The sequence below is a fragment of the Chelonoidis abingdonii genome, chromosome 6 (assembly GCF_003597395.2).
Source record: "Chelonoidis abingdonii isolate Lonesome George chromosome 6, CheloAbing_2.0, whole genome shotgun sequence".
Lineage (NCBI taxonomy): Eukaryota > Metazoa > Chordata > Testudines > Testudinidae > Chelonoidis > Chelonoidis abingdonii.
The window spans coordinates 53829472-53845301 of record NC_133774.1 but is presented as its reverse complement, the minus strand read 5'-3'; the positions used below and the strand labels follow the sequence as shown (position 1 = coordinate 53845301).

General features: G+C 44.2%; 2 protein-coding genes across 2 annotated transcripts; both read left to right on the top strand.

Annotated features, from left to right (window-relative positions):
• The first annotated feature begins 5981 nt into the window (after positions 1–5981).
• On the top strand, positions 5982–9071 carry LOC116825893 (small ribosomal subunit protein uS12). Its single transcript, XM_032782270.2, has 4 exons — positions 5982–6060; positions 6549–6708; positions 8433–8553; positions 8878–9071. Exons 1-4 carry the CDS (start codon positions 6057–6059, stop codon positions 9022–9024), a joined length of 432 nt encoding a protein of 143 aa, XP_032638161.1. The 5' UTR covers positions 5982–6056; the 3' UTR covers positions 9025–9071.
• A 1865-nt stretch (positions 9072–10936) lies between these two features.
• LOC116825894 (small ribosomal subunit protein uS12) lies at positions 10937–13846 on the top strand. The gene is made up of 4 exons (XM_032782271.2): positions 10937–11021; positions 11510–11669; positions 13127–13247; positions 13651–13846. Exons 1-4 carry the CDS (start codon positions 11018–11020, stop codon positions 13795–13797), a joined length of 432 nt encoding a protein of 143 aa, XP_032638162.1. The 5' UTR covers positions 10937–11017; the 3' UTR covers positions 13798–13846.
• The last annotated feature ends 1984 nt before the right edge of the window (positions 13847–15830 follow it).

Genomic DNA, 15830 nt, shown 5'->3' with positions numbered 1-15830 from the left:
CATTCTAGATACAAGATTATGCCTGGGGCTTTAGCATCTGCAACTATTAAGCTCAAGGATTTACCGTCTTTAATTAATTTTTCCTAGAGTGATACAAAGGGTATACACTAATCTTAAAATCTCTCACCAGTTTGTGTTCAGTACTGCTACTACCAATTAGGGAACCCTGGATACTTCTTAAGTGAGAATCCCAGCACGGAAAAAAAAAAGAGAAAGAAGGGTAGATATAAATTGTTATGCAATGCCTGGCTGAAAACGATATGTTTTCTTTGAAGCACACAGATGTTTGTGGCACCAAATATAAAAGAAACATTGCAGCAAAGAAATGCAGGGCCAGATTTTGGTTTTAAATCATACCGAGGGAACAAGGAGGGGCCATATATGTATTCAAAAATGAATAAGAACAGCCATTAAAGTTATAGACCCGTCAAACTTTCCAGGACCCATAATCCCTATCTCCTGGAAATGAAATTCTACCTCTTGCCTTCTTTACAAAACTATTTCAAGCAAAAAATAAGACACTTTCACACTTGTACCTTTCAGAGGAGATTTTCACACACGGGCTGCTATTTTCTAACCGCTCTTCAATATATGGCTTGGGAGGGGGAGCTGTGAAAGAAAAAGGCTAAACTGAAAACCAGTAAGATATAAATCACTGGATGGGGGTCCTATTACAACAGTTTGTTCTTTTGTATAAAGACAAGACTTTGGAGAAGGATTTGGTGGAAGAATGGTTCCTACACAATAGTAGGTAAGCTAGGGCTAAGTCAGTACTCACTGAACCAGTAACTTCTCTTCTAGCCCATTTAGTTTCCAAAAGATTTTTTTTTTCAAAAATTACATTTATAGTCCTTATATTTCCTGAGTCATACGCTGCAAACAATTTAGCCAGACTCCCAAAGAAAATGGCTGTCTTAGCATATGATGAACCCTGTGTTACATGGGTGTATGTGATTGTAGAGAGAGGGCTACGTATTCATTTGCTTGATAAAAATGCTTTCAATAACCACAACCAAGAAGAAAGGCAATTCTACCTCATTTATTATAAGCTTCACTTTGTTCCTGAAAAGTATACAGTACTGACTTTTACACTGGCTATACACTTATGACGTATGATGATACCTACCTTTAACACTGTGCTGTACTAATCTGAAGTATGGGTCATGATTAATACCTTCTAGAGCAAATATTGGGCATTTCCTCCTCCTCTGGGAAATTTTTTGATAATGTCTGGTATTCAGTGCAAATTGCACAATCCACACCAAAAAAAGTGCTCTCAGAAGTATTTTTATGAGCTGCAGTAATAAGTAATTTCTGGAAGGACTGAATGAACAATACCAGAGAGGGATGAACTCCATTGGAAACAAACCATCCCTGATAGGTGTTTGATCATTCTTCAAAACCTTCATGATGGAGATTCCATAATCCCCTTGAGTAGCGTATTCCAGAGCTTAACTACCCTTATAGTTAGAAAAATATCTAACCTAATATCCTAATATCTAACCTAAATCTCCTTTGCTGCAGATTTAAGCCCATTATTTCTTGTCCTGCCTTCAGTAGACATGGAGAACTATTGATCAGCTTCCTCATTATAACAGCCTTTAACATATTCTCCCTATTCATATCAGCCTATTACTGTCAAATGTCTAGCCTCTGTAGACATTAGCAGTGATTATTTATCACCTGACATGCAGCTCAGATGCCACACCAGCGACTAGGTCACTGGGAGCCGAACAGTTTATAAAACAGGAAGCTACAACCAAAGTTGACGACAGACTACTGTAAAAGGTGCATGCTCTTAATTTATTTATATTCCATTAATAAGTATTGGGCCAAGGATGTCTGGTTTTGCCACACTTAATGAACCGGCTCCAGAAATGCTACATAAGAGCATGTAAGAACCTGGTCCCAACATACAGTAGCAAAAATTAATAAAAATTCTAGGGAAAGGCTCCTTTTGATCAACCATTCTACCCACACGCTGGGATTCTGTGTCAATTCATCACTTCACAAATCAGCTTCATTTCCTCAGCAGCCTGTTTCCCACACACTTAGACCCCAGGCAGGCAGGCAGGCTGTGCAGCCCCAAGCACTGCCAGCCCTGGAGACACCCAGAGTCCCTGGCCACAGGCAATCCACCACCAGCCCCAACCTGGCCACGGGGGAAGAGTGCCATTAGGAATCAGGAGAGGGCCTGAGGGCGGAGCCATTTGGACTGTTTGGAGAGGCTCAGCCACTCATGGACCTCCCTCTGCCAGCACCATCTCTAACACCCACAATAAACACTGCCCACCCTTAGTATTCTGCACACAGACTGGCCCGTTCCTTCCTAAAAGGCCTTCACAGAATGGGGACTGTCAGGCTTGCAGAAATTGAAGGAGCTGATTTCTAAATCAGAAATAAACTAAAGGCAACCTATGTTTCACACTGGAACCACAACTGCAAAGGTAGGCACCCAAATTTTCACCCCACTGCTCCTTCAAACACACAAAAGTAGAGGCAATCCAGATCTGTGGTTCTATTTCCTATCCACCAATACTTTGAAAAGGAGAAGCATCCCACACCATGGGCACGAGCTAGCATCAGAGAAGAGAAATGGCTCATTATTACCAAGTGTGAAACCTTGGGCTTGTCTGCAGCCTAAGTCCAATCCCTAAAAAGAAGCAAATGAAATATAAACCCATCCTTTCAACGGCAACTCAACCCAACAAAGATCTAATGTGGCAGACAAGGATCCACAGAGATGGGAAGCCAACAAGAACTCCTCTCTTCTTATGAAGGTCATGGTGAAGAGGCTGACGAAAAGATTGCTCTAAGTAGAATGACTGCATGTACAAATGGCTAGTTAGGTTTCTTGGCCTCCTTTTTAAAAAAACTGATCCCCAGACTCAAGTTACAAAGAAAACAATTCAGCAATGTTAATTAGCGTCATCCACTCAGAACAGACAAACATGGGACATTAACTTGATGAATGTGTCTAGTTGCAGAGCAAATTAAGAACTCATTGACCAGTTTGAAGAAGCAAAGAGAGGAGAAGCTGAATGAATAAAATGTGCAGGGCAAAATTAATTCCCTCAGCTATAACAGACAGAGATGGCTTGGGCTGTTTTTCTTTAACCATCCTTAATGGGCTCAGTATCTCTAACTTTTGTATGTTATTGTAAGTCTTATAATATTAGTGATTTTCTGGTATACTCAGCTCCTGGATTCGTTAGTATGTAAGAATCTCAGCTAAACCTAAAAAAAGTAACTTTCTTTCCCTTGTAGTTGTGGAGAAAACCTGGAAAATGTGACCCCTAAAGGCACAAACATGAGAAGGTGAATAGACATCTCGCTGTTGTTATCTGGTGAAACTGTGTGCTTCCTAAGCTAACCTCGTGATTTTGGGGGCCCTTGGCTCGTGCTTTCTGAATGCTTGGGGTTGGCAATGCTTCAGTGTGAGACCAAACTAGAAGATAATAAGGTGATTAGTAAGTCAGCATGGATTTGTCAAGAACAAATCGTGTCAAACCAACCTGAGAGCTGTCTTTGACAGGGTAACAAGCCATGTGGATGGAGGAAGCGGTAGATGTGGTATATCTTGACTTTAGTAAAGCTTTTGATACTGTCTCGCATAACCTTCTCGTAAACAAACTAGCGAAATGCAACCTAGATGGAGCTACTATAAGGTGGGTGCATAACTGGTTGGAAAACCGTTTCCAGAGAGTAGTTATCAGTGGTTCACAGTCATGCTGGAAGGGCATAACGAGTGGGGTCCCACAGAGATCAGTTCTGGGTCTGGTTCTGTTTAATATCTTCATCAATGATTTAGATCAGGGGTTCACAAACTGGGGGTTGCGAGGTTATTACATGCGAGTCACCAGCTGTCAGTCTCTACCCCAAACCCCGCTTTGCCTCCAGCATTTATAATAGTGTTAAATATATTAAAAAGTGTTTTTAATTAATAAGTGGGGGGTCGCACTCAAAGGCTTGCTATGTGAAAGTGGTCACCAGTACAAAAGTTTGAGAACCACTGATTTAGATAATGGCATAGAGGGTACACTTGTAAAGTTTGCGGATGATACTAAGTTGGGAGGGGTTGCAACTGCTTTGGAGAATAGGATTATAATTCAAAATGATCTGGACAAACTGGAGAAATGGTCTGAAGTAAATAGGATGAAATTCAAGGACAAATGCAAAGTACTCCACTTAGGAAGGAACAATCAGTCGCACACATACAAAATGGGAAATGACTGCCTAGAAAGGAGTACTGCAGAAAGGGATCTGGGGGTCATAGTGGGTCACAAGCTAAATATGAGTCAACAGTATAATGCTGTTGAAAAAAAGTGAACATCATTCTGGGATGTATTAGCAGGCACGTTGTAAGCAAGACACAAGAGATAATTCTTCTGCTCTACTCTGCGCTGATTAGGCCTCAAATGGAGTACTGTGTCCAGTTCTGCATGCCACATTTCAGGAAAGACGTGGACAAATTGGAGAAAGTCCAGAGAAGAGCAACAAAAATGATTAAAGGTCTAGAAAACATGACTTATGAGGCAAAATTGAAAAAATTGGGTTTGTTTAGTATGGAAAAGAGAAGACTGAGAGGGGACATAATAGCAGTTTTCAAGTATGTAACAGGTTGTTACAAGGAGGAGGGGAAAAAATTGTTGTTCTTGACCTCTGAGAAGAAGCAAGAAGCAATGGGCTTAAATTGCAGCAAGGGAGGTTTAGGCCAGACATTAGGAAAAACTTCCTAATTGTCAGGGTGGTTAAGCACTGAAATAAATTGCTGAGGGAGGCTGTGGAATCTCTATAATTGGAAATTTTTAACAGCAAGTCAAACAAAAACACCCATCAAGTATGGTCTAGAACAGCGGTTCTCAAACTGTGGGTCAGGACCCCGATGTGGGTTGGAAACCCGTTCTAATGGGGTTGCCAGGGCTGGTGTTGAACTTGCTGGAGCCTGGAGCCAAAGCCCGAACCCCACCAGCTGAGGCCAAAACCGAAGCCTGAGGGATTCAGCCCTGGGTGGTCGGCGGGGCTCAGTTTACTGACTGACCTCCTACCCAGGGCTGAAGCCCTTGAGCTTTGGCTTTAGCCCCCATGCCCGGGGCAATGGGGCTTGAGTGGGCCCAGGCTTCAGTCCCCCTCCTGGGGTCATGTAGTAATTTTTGTTGTGAGAAAACAGTCACGGTGTTGTTGAGAATACTTGGTCTAAATAATACTTAGTCCTGCCATGAGTGCAGGGGACTGGAATAGATGACCTCTCAAGATCCCTTCCAGTCCTATGATTCTATGAAACCCTGCACACACAGCACCTCCCACTGACACCAATGCACACACATTCGCCCGCAGAAATGGAGCAGGCGCCTTGCCTGTATCACACCAGCCCAGCAGCACCAGATAGGGTTGCCAAACCTCCAGGATTGTCCTGGAGTCTCCCAGAATTAGATTCATCTTTAATTAAAGATTCTGTCATGTGATGAAAACTCCAGGATCAGGTCCAATCAAAATTGGCAACTCTAGTGCTAGGGCGTCCAGACCAGCTGGGGGCAGCCACGTGCGGGGGAGGGGGGAACTCGGTGACCAGATAGCAAGAGTAAAAAATCGGAAGGGGGTGGGGGGGGGGTAAAAGCCTCTTATAGAAAAAAATGTCCCAAATATCGGGCCTTTCCATCTGGTCACCCTAGTGCAGGAGACTGCGGCTCCGCCGGGGGGGAGGGAGAGACGCCGGGGACAGCCCTAGCACTGACAGCAAAGCACACAGCCAAGAGCCGCCAATTCCGGCATGACACACGAGAAGTGTAGAACTAGCCCAGGCGAACATACCACCTGACGTGTTCGGCGCGATGCATTCTGGGAGTTGTAGTTTCCCTGACAACGGCTCCCGCTTCCGGCTGTGCTTCTTCTTGGTGCGGACGGCGCCATCATGATTTTGCGACTGTCTCTGCGCCGGAGCTGCGTTTCCGATCAGGCGCGGCCCCGGGCGCCTCGCGCGGGGCCCTTGCAGCGACGTCTAGGAGCCGCGGTGCAGCTTGGGTCTTTCTCTTTGCGGCTGGGGCAGCAGCAGCGCGATGGGTGAGCGGCCGGGCCGGGAGTGAGGGGCCCCCTCCTCCCTCCGAGCACGGGGCGGGCCCAGGCACAGCGAGTCCCAGGGGCAGGGGCCCATAGGCAGCCCCCCCCCCCCCCCCCCCCCGCCCCTGGCCGGCACCAGCAGCGCTCGCCCGGGGCAGAGGGTCCCTCCCCCGGCTGGGGTCGGCGGCGCCGCCGCGCTCAGTTGGTGGCTCCGTTTTCCGAACCGCTAAAGGAAGCGAATTCCCCCTGAACGCGCGGCGTTGTGAGCCCGCCCCCGGGTCGCAGCGCTGCGGGGGAGCATCGCGGTGCTCGCCCGGGGTGTTAGTGGGGAGCAGCCACGTGCGCTCCTGGGGTTTGAACAATCTGCTGCTGGGTCCCGGGTTGAGCCAGTCGTTTCGATTCTGCATCGGGATTAGCTGGGCGCTGCGTCTCGTGCTTGTAGTGTGTGGCACTGATTATTTTTCTGTGTCATGCAAAATTCTGTTACTTAGGTAAGTGCCGTGGGCTTCGTACTGCCAGGAAACTTCGCAGCCACCGGCGAGATCAGAAATGGCACGACAAGCAATACAAGAAGGCCCACTTGGGTACTGCCCTGAAAGCCAACCCCTTTGGAGGAGCTTCCCATGCGAAGGGAATTGTTCTGGAAAAAGTGTACGTAAAATCTAAATGTATACTGATAAGCTGTGAACGTGTACTGTTTGTTGTGCTTAGTGTCCATTAGGGTTGTTTTACTCTACCTAATAACATGATCATAATACATTTGCAGCCTTTGTTAATTTGGTTGCAACTCTGTTGATTTTTTAAAAAAAAAAAGTAATCCTGATTTCTGCACCATCCATTGCCTGTTTTGAAGTCATTCAGGGCAGAGTTTCAGGCTTTCTCTTCATTTTTGTAGTTGAACTTAATAGTTAGTCACCAAATATCTATCTACTTTACACACAGTACCATCCCAGCATTATTGTGCATAACACCTGACATACTAGTGGGTCTTAGGTAGCTATATTTGGGATTTAGAAGATTGTTAGTAAATCCTGTGTTTTAACATAGTTGTTATGCTTAACAACTATGTGTAATAACATAGTTGTTATGCTTAACAAAAATGAACTATGCCTGCAGTTGTTGCTACCTTTTTTTTCCCAATCTAGTTTTCCTGAAGAATGAGAGTCAATATATCTTCTTGGTCTGGGGAGTAGCTATGCTTTGTATATGACGCTTCAGAAAGGGGATGTCATTTCTCCAGCATGGACATCTGCTCTCCGGAAAGAAAATAGACACTTCTTAGACTAGTAGGAGAAAAAAATGTTGTTAAAGGAAATCTTCAGTGATGAGTGAATTTCAAAGGAGCTGTTGGTAACATCAGTTTGAGTCCATTCAAAAGTTGTGTATCTTGGTTGTGACTGCCATTTTAATAGGATCATAGAAATATAAGGTTGGAAAGGGACCTGGAGAGATCATCTAGTCCAGCCCCCTGTGCTGAGGCAAGACCAAGTATACCAACATCATCCCTGACAGGTGTTTGTCTAATCTGTTCTTAACAATTCCAATGATAGAAATGCCAAAACCGATCTTGGAAGTCTATTCCTGTGCTTAATTATCTTTATAGTAAGTGTTTATCCTACTAGCTAACCTAAATCTCTTTTGTAAATTAAGCCCACTATTTCTAGTCCCACCTTCAATGGACACAGAGAGCAACTGATCACTCTTTATATTTGAAGACTGTTACCGGTTCCTCCTGCATCTCTTTTCTCAATACTAAAGGTTCCCAGTTTTTTCACCTTTCCTCATAGGTCAGGTTTTCTAAATCTGTTGCTCTCCTCTGGACTGTCTAATTTGTCCAAGAATTGGGAGGCTTAATGCAGCTCTTTAGACTCTTTGGCCATGCTGCCAGTTAATGGTGCAGTGTTGTTTTGTTTTTTACTTTGAAGAGGGACGTTTGGTTTCATGAAATGTATTAAACCAGAAAATAACAATTTTGGTTTTAAAAAAAAGCTTATTTTACTGAACAAAACACTTCAAAAATTATAAGTGGCAGTTTTCTTTATGATTATTCCTGAATCTGGAAGCTGAATGAGAGCTGGGTGTATAATATGGACACCGAGGGAAAAGAGGTGGAAGGATTCTGCAGCTGTTCCTGAGGAGAAGAGCTGGTACATTGTAAAGAGCTGCGGGCATCAATTTGAAGAGGCAACTCTTTGTTACTGCTCTGTTGCATGCATTAAAGATACTGCTTCTTTTGTGCCCCTCTACTCCAATCTCAAATGCTATAAAGAAGTTTAGAGATTTGTTTTTTAGTGGAGTGTTTACTATGTACATTATACAATTGATGCCAGCAGATGGCTACTTTCGGTTACAGCAATTACTTTTTTTCATTTCAGTGGTGTAGAGGCTAAACAGCCCAATTCTGCCATCAGGAAATGTGTCAGAGTTCAGCTGATCAAGAACGGCAAGAAAATAACAGCCTTTGTTCCTAATGACGGTTGCTTGAACTTCATTGAGGTGAACAATGAATCCTTAAAACTTTTTGATGTGAATTGACTCCATGTAATACAGGTCAAAGTTACATTATTGGTCCTATCTGTGCAGGGGCCTGTGGTCATCTGAAGAAAATTATCATTACTTTCTGCTTAGTAACATTATTTTTAAATTTCAAGTATCTTAATCAAAACATGAGCATTTACAGTACATTTACATGTAAAAGGTTTGTTCAACCAATGCAATTTGCTTTTCTAAATATTCTTAAACTTTATTTTATTTGGGTTTTCATTTGACTGAAAATTGTGTTACTAAGTTCAATTAAAATCTTCCTTTCTTTCATTGTAGGAAAATGATGAAGTTCTTGTTGCTGGCTTTGGTCGGAAAGGTCACGCTGTTGGTGACATTCCTGGTGTCCGCTTTAAGGTTGTCAAAGTAGCTAATGTTTCTCTCTTAGCCTTGTATAAAGGCAAGAAAGAGAGACCACGATCATAAATTCCTGTCATGCCATCTAGGCTACTAATAAACTTCAGTTTGATAAACAGTGTGGTTTTTCAAGTTCTCGTGCAATGAAATGTTCTGATGACCATTTTTTGAGTGTACTGTTGCTTTTTGAAACACTTAAAATATTGTGCTAGTGCCTGAAACCATGAAACTTTTTAAATGAAATTGGCTTTATTTACTCTAAATTAAAAATTCCCCTGTATAAATGCAGAAAAGTGGATGATCCTAATTTAACATGCAGTTAGATCTAGCATCTTTTCTAAAGCCATGTCTACACTACAAAATTGCGTTTACCTAACTTATGTTTGTGTACAGCCACTGCAGTTCGGGTGGTTCCTTGTATCAGTGGTGCGCATCCATTGCCAGGACCACTTGCATCAATTGTTTTGGGGCATTGTGGGACAGCTCTTGAAAGCTAGTAAGAGTCAACATAAGCAATGTAATATGTCCACTGACTGTCTCAGTCCAGTTACATTGACCATAAAACTACTCTGCTTGGTGTTACTAAATCAGAGTAGAGAGAGGCACTTACATCGGTGGGAGCCAGATTTAAGTTGAGACCCTTCCACAAATCTTGTTAAATTAATACATTCATCTCCTTTCCCTCCCCATGAACTTTACACTCTAACAAAAAAGAAGCTGAAGAATCGAGAGATGGCAAATGAATAATGGGTCAGGATATCTTTACAGGGTTGCTGGCTTGTTTAAGATGGTATAATTTAATTATTTTTGCTTGAACTTCCTTAGTGGTATCTGGGGTGTAACAGCTGCTCTGGCATCTTTCCTCCATCCAGCTTATCTAACAGCATGGACCATTGTACCATTATGATCACTGTATGTATGGAGTGAGGATGCCCATTGTTCTTCAAGGGGAAGCTACAGGACTAAAATGAGGGGTCCTGAGGCAGGATGCGGAAGGTTTGTGGTTGCTGCAATCCCGAGCGCCTCAGTCTCCAACTATAACAGCCCGTTGGGGATGGCTACAGCAATGCTGTCTGCTTCAAGCACGGTGCTCTGGAGCGGGTGGGGAGGGTGTCTTTCAGCCAAGGTACAGTGACAGGAAGGTGCCGGCTGCAGGCAAGAAGGGCCTGGCTCGGTGCAACTCATCTTGCTCTGAACCCGGCCTAGAATATAGTTGCAGAGCAAATATGAACTCATTGACTAGTTTAAAGAAGCAAAGTGAGGAGAAACTGAGTGAATAAAATATGCAGGGCAAAATTAATTCCCTCAGCTATAACAGACATGGCTTGGGCTGTTTTTCTTTAACCATCCTTCATGGGTTCAGTATCACCAACTCTTGTGGTGTTGTAAGCTTCATAATACTGGTATTTTTCTGGTAGACAGTTCCTGAACTCATGAGAAAACGTGACCCCTAAAGGCACAAACATCACTGGTGTTATGTGGTGAGACCTTGTGCTTTATAGTCCAATCTCATGATCTGGGGGGCCCTTGGCTTGTACTTTTTGAACACTTGGGGTTGGCAGTGCTACAACGTGAGACCGCACGCACCTCCTGCTGCTGACAAGGGGTGCAGAATCATGCCAGGGGCAGGCACCTGGCCTTGGGAGGAAGGGAGGGTGCAAGGACACATTTACTTGCAGAAATGGAGCAGGCCCCTGGCCCATATTGCGCCTGTCCAACAGCGGGCAGCCACCTGGGGGGTTGGGAGGCTGCGGCACTACCAGGGGCAGCCGTGGCACTGGCGGCAGGGCACAGAGCCAAGGGCCACCGCATATCACACAGGAGAGAAAGCCGGATCGGTGGGGCGCCCGGAGGCGGCTGCGCGATGCATTCTGGGAGTTGTAGTTTTCCTGACTAAGACTCCGATTTCCGGCTGTGCCGCTTCCTCGCCCTCGTCTCTGCGCGGAGCTGCGTTTCCGATCAGGCGCGGCCCGGGCGCCTCGCGCGGGGTCCTTGCAGCGACGTCTAGGAGCCGCGGTGCAGCTTGGGTCTTTCTCTTTGCGGCTGGGGCAGCAGCAGCGCGATGGGTGAGCGGCCGGGCCGGGAGTGAGGGGCCCCCTCCTCCCTCCGAGCACGGGGCGGGCCCAGGCACAGCGAGTCCCAGGGGCAGGGGCCCATAGGCAGCCCCCCCCCCCCCCCCCCCCCGCCCCTGGCCGGCACCAGCAGCGCTCGCCCGGGGCAGAGGGTCCCTCCCCCGGCTGGGGTCGGCGGCGCCGCCGCGCTCAGTTGGTGGCTCCGTTTTCCGAACCGCTAAAGGAAGCGAATTCCCCCTGAACGCGCGGCGTTGTGAGCCCGCCCCCGGGTCGCAGCGCTGCGGGGGAGCATCGCGGTGCTCGCCCGGGGTGTTAGTGGGGAGCAGCCACGTGCGCTCCTGGGGTTTGAACAATCTGCCGCTGGGTCCCGGGTTGAGCCAGTCGTTTCGATTCTGCATCGGGATTAGCTGGGCGCTGCGTCTCGTGCTTGTAGTGTGTGGCACTGATTATTTTTCTGTGTCATGCAAAATTCTGTTACTTAGGTAAGTGCCGTGGGCTTCGTACTGCCAGGAAACTTCGCAGCCACCGACGAGATCAGAAATGGCACGACAAGCAATACAAGAAAGCCCACTTGGGTACTGCCCTGAAAGCCAACCCCTTTGGAGGAGCTTCCCATGCGAAGGGAATTGTCCTGGAAAAAGTGTAAGTACAACTGAAGTACTCGTGGAGGTTAGCTGGAGGAATACACTACAGCTACTGTGAGTAGTTTGCTGCACTGAGCACTAAAATAAATGCTGTTTAGCTTTATTGTAACTGCCCAACTCAGAGAGTTATTTATCACGTTATATGTGGCTAACAGGCATTGTTTCTGCATCAGTACTTGAATCTGGAGGACTATATTGCCTTTTGCATTATGTACAATTGTTAGATACATTTTTAGTTTGGTTCTGTTGACGTTCAGAGGTCTTTGTGCTTGATTTCAGCAACATACTGTTAATTTTATTTTGGAAGTCATTTAATAACATTTATTTTCAGAGTGGGTGTTGTTTTCAGAAGTGCTGAGTTTTCTCAGATCCCATTGAAAACTGTTAGAGCTATAGAAATTCTGAATTTTTGAAAATAGGTCCTGTGGAAAAATCCACTCTGTGATGTTTCTACTAACTTAGTGCTAGGCATTTTCTGAATAAAGCCTGTCAATCTACTGATTTATGTGGGGTTTTTTTGTTGTTTTTTTTTTTTGAGAAATGGCTATTATGCCTTAAATTGACAGCACCAGAGCTATTTTTTGTTTATCAGGAGTGAAAAATGTTTGCCATCATGCTACTTGATGTCTATACGGTGGAGTCGCATCATAGATGCATTTAACTTGCGCGATTTTAACTATACATGCTCGGTAAAACAAAACAAAAAAAGAGAAAAATAACAATTTAAATACTGTACCTGTAGTGCGGGCGATTCCATCCGCCATTCCACTCAATGAGATTTTGACTATACATGATTTTCACCTTACGTGCTGACTTCAGAACCTAACCCCTATGTAAGATACGACTCTCCTGTAATTCTGGTTTAAATTGAAATGCTTACCATACTTTATACAGCGACTAATACCTGGACTTGATTTTTTTGTTTCAATCTGTATTTTGTCTGCAGTTACCACCCGCCTCTGAGGTCCCCTTTTCTCTTCCCAAATAAAAATCAGAACATAAGGACTTCACGCCTGGGTTCCTGTTGGCATTTTTAAGCCTCTTATTTAGGAGGCCAGATTATCTTAGTGGGTGCTCAAGCCTCCAGGGTGCCATTGTACTGTTTCTAATTTGCAGTGTCATTAAGTTAGCATTTGTCCCCGTGGAACGCTTCCCTCTCCACTCCCCCACCCATCCTAGTATTGACTCAAATATTTAGGAAGCGAAGGGACCATTTGGGGCATTATTCTTTCTTGGACCAAGATACTAGACAGGCTGTGTTTCAGTAATTGTCCATTAAATGTTGGGTTTTATAGTACTTCATGAAAAACAGATACTATTTACATTCTCCATAGAATGGAGTTGTACAAAGTGATCCAGCGTGTTTAATGTAGCAGTTCTTGATGTTCTAATAGATATGTGCTAAAATAGTCAAGCAGAATGTCAGTGATGCCTTTTCATGTGTTTCCATTTCAGTGGTGTAGAGGCTAAGCAGCCTAATTCAGCCATCAGGAAATGTGTCAGAGTCCAGCTGATCAAGAACGGCAAGAAAATAACAGCCTTTGTTCCTAATGATGGTTGCTTGAATTTCATTGAGGTGAATAACTTATCAGCAAAAACTTTTCCCAAGTGTAGTTGGCTGAACAGGGGGATGGCACGAACAGGGGCCATGCCCACTGCACTTTGAGATGATGGGCAGAAGACAGACATTAGAAGTGCTCTTTCACCTTCCGTCTGCCACATCAGGCCTCAGCTGTGCTGTTACAAAGTAAAGGAGTGTCTTAGCTAATAATTGTTCTTACCAAAACGCTGAAGGGACTAAAGTTCCAAGTCTCTCTATATCTGACCACCACAGTTCTTTGTTTCATCTGGTCTTTCCTGGGAGGGGTTGTGATATGCTTAAAGCTATTGGGTCAAATTTGGGATGCTCTGATTTCTCACATGCATGAATCTGCTGTTGATTGCTGTGCAACTGCAGTGTTTCCTGTTTTTAATTCTAGGAAAACGATGAAGTTCTGGTTGCTGGCTTTGGTCGGAAAGGTCACGCTGTTGGTGACATTCCTGGAGTTCGCTTCAAGGTTGTCAAAGTAGCCAATGTTTCCCTCTTAGCCTTGTACAAAGGCAAGAAGGAGAGACCAAGATCATAAACTTTTGTTACTCTGTTAAGGATGTCAATAAAAATGTTCATCCAAAGAACCCTCTTGTATTTTTTTTAATATTTTTTCTTTTTGAGAATAGTGTTGACTTTCTAAATGAATAGCTTGTAAAAGACATGCGTGTAACTGTGTTTCAGCATCTGTAGTGCCCTGTTTGCCACTATCTTCTTTTTATTGTAATAAGAAATGTCTTACAATTGACCAGGATAAAGGTGCTCAAGTTTCTTAATTTCATCAGTACATCTGTGCACTACTGTAGCATTTGTTATATCTGTTTTACTTAGCTGGAGGCTTACAAGATATTTGTAAAGATACTCTAAAACCAGATTTTTAGCATACAGATAGTATTGGATCGGTTTGGGTTTGGGTTTGGGTTTGAGTTGAGAGTGGAGCTGGTTGGAAAATTAGCTCTTTTCCTTGTAGAAAATTTCAAGGTTTTGGCAAAACTAAATCCAGACTTTTTCATTTCTAAAATGATGCCTCACAGAGTCTATAGTATGGGTGCTTCATGCTCCCATTCCCTTCTATAGGACGGACTATTTCTCCCGTGATGCATCAGTTTCCTCTTTTGATGTGGGGAGCCACATCAAAAATGGGCAAAAAAATTTGTCCAATGGGGAGCCTGTCCCACAGAACAGGAAGCATGAGGCACTATGGCTGTACTTCTGAATCAACGTGTTTGCTTTCCGTGGAAAATTAGCCCAAAACCTTTCAATTCCAAGGATATTTTTTGGTCAGGGAAAAACAAAACATCCATTAAACAGTTTTGATAAATTTTCAACCAGACCCAGTTAAAGCACAGCTAAGAATAGTTTATTGAAATATAAGTTTTCCTTCTAAGTTTTAAATCTGCTTAGTAAATGCTTGCTGAGGTAAACTTGGGAGTGCTTGGCAAAACTGACTTGTTAGCCAGGGCTGGTGCTGGGGAGATGTAAGCAGAGGTTGTGGGGAAGAATCCCACATGCATCATCCCAGTTTGTAAGCCTCCATGGATACCATGCCAATGACTGGAGTAGCATGTGTTCTCTCACTGTCGAGGTGGGTCAGCGGATCTCCCTGATCTATGATGCCCTACTCTCCAAATGCTGTCATGCAATGAACACTTGCAGATTCCCAACCCACCTGTTGCTCCACTGAGCAGTTTCTGCTACTGGGAGACTCTGCACAGACATGGGGGTAGTATTTGTCCTTACATTCAGAATCCTGGGCTGGAGTCATGTCACTTGTTGAGTCATTGTCTGGCAGAAACACTGTTCAGATGGATGTGCACCAGCGTACCATGTGAGAATGTTTCTGCTATGTTTAAATAAAGAAGAGTTTGAGACTCCTGGTGGGTAAAAATGTAGCTCCTCTGCATATAGGAGATGAGTCTGGCAGTTGAGTTTTAGTCCTAGATCTGCCACTAGTAGCTGTGACCTTGAGCTAGTGATTTAACTTACCTCTGCCTCAGGTTCCCTGTCTTTTAACAAATGGTAATGATACCCTTCTTTGTAAAATACTTGTCTAGGTGTAGCATGGATTTTTAGTAATGCTGAAGGGGGAAAATGCAGCCTTTCCTTTAAGGTGACTAGAAGGGGGAGGGATAGCTCAGTGGTTTGAGCATTGGCCTGCTAAACCCAGGGTTGTAAGTTCAGTCTTTGAGGGGGCCATTTAGGGAGCTGGGGTAAAAATCTCAGGATTGGATCTGCATTGAGCAGGGGGTTGGACTAAATGACCTCCTGAGGTCCTTGCCAACCCTGATATTCTAATGGTATCTTTCTTGGTCATGAAAGGACACTGCTTAGTCTATACTGATATTGCATTTTTTGCTGATGTATGTGGGAAGGTTGAATGCAGGTACTGTATTTGAAGTAAGGGTTAATTCTAGTAACTAAAAAATCATGGCACTACAAAATCTGAAAGAAATAGTGGAACAGTTATTGGCTTATGTTTAGATTGATATTTTCAGCTTTAGAACTGGCAAGTGATTGTTCAATGTACCTTTGTGAATAGGCTTCTTTTACTGCTATATGTCTAGAAAAGCT

What these genes read in the sequence shown, in the direction of transcription:
- LOC116825893 (XM_032782270.2), top strand. An exon ending in GGAATTGTTCTGGAAAAAGT is followed by an intron (nt 6,709 to 8,432) that starts GTACGTAAAATC and finishes TTTTCATTTCAG; the next exon opens with TGGTGTAGAGGCTAAACAGC. An exon ending in GTTGCTTGAACTTCATTGAG is followed by an intron (nt 8,554 to 8,877) that starts GTGAACAATGAA and finishes CTTTCATTGTAG; the next exon opens with GAAAATGATGAAGTTCTTGT.
- LOC116825894 (XM_032782271.2), top strand. An exon ending in GGAATTGTCCTGGAAAAAGT is followed by an intron (nt 11,670 to 13,126) that starts GTAAGTACAACT and finishes TTTCCATTTCAG; the next exon opens with TGGTGTAGAGGCTAAGCAGC. An exon ending in GTTGCTTGAATTTCATTGAG is followed by an intron (nt 13,248 to 13,650) that starts GTGAATAACTTA and finishes TTTTAATTCTAG; the next exon opens with GAAAACGATGAAGTTCTGGT.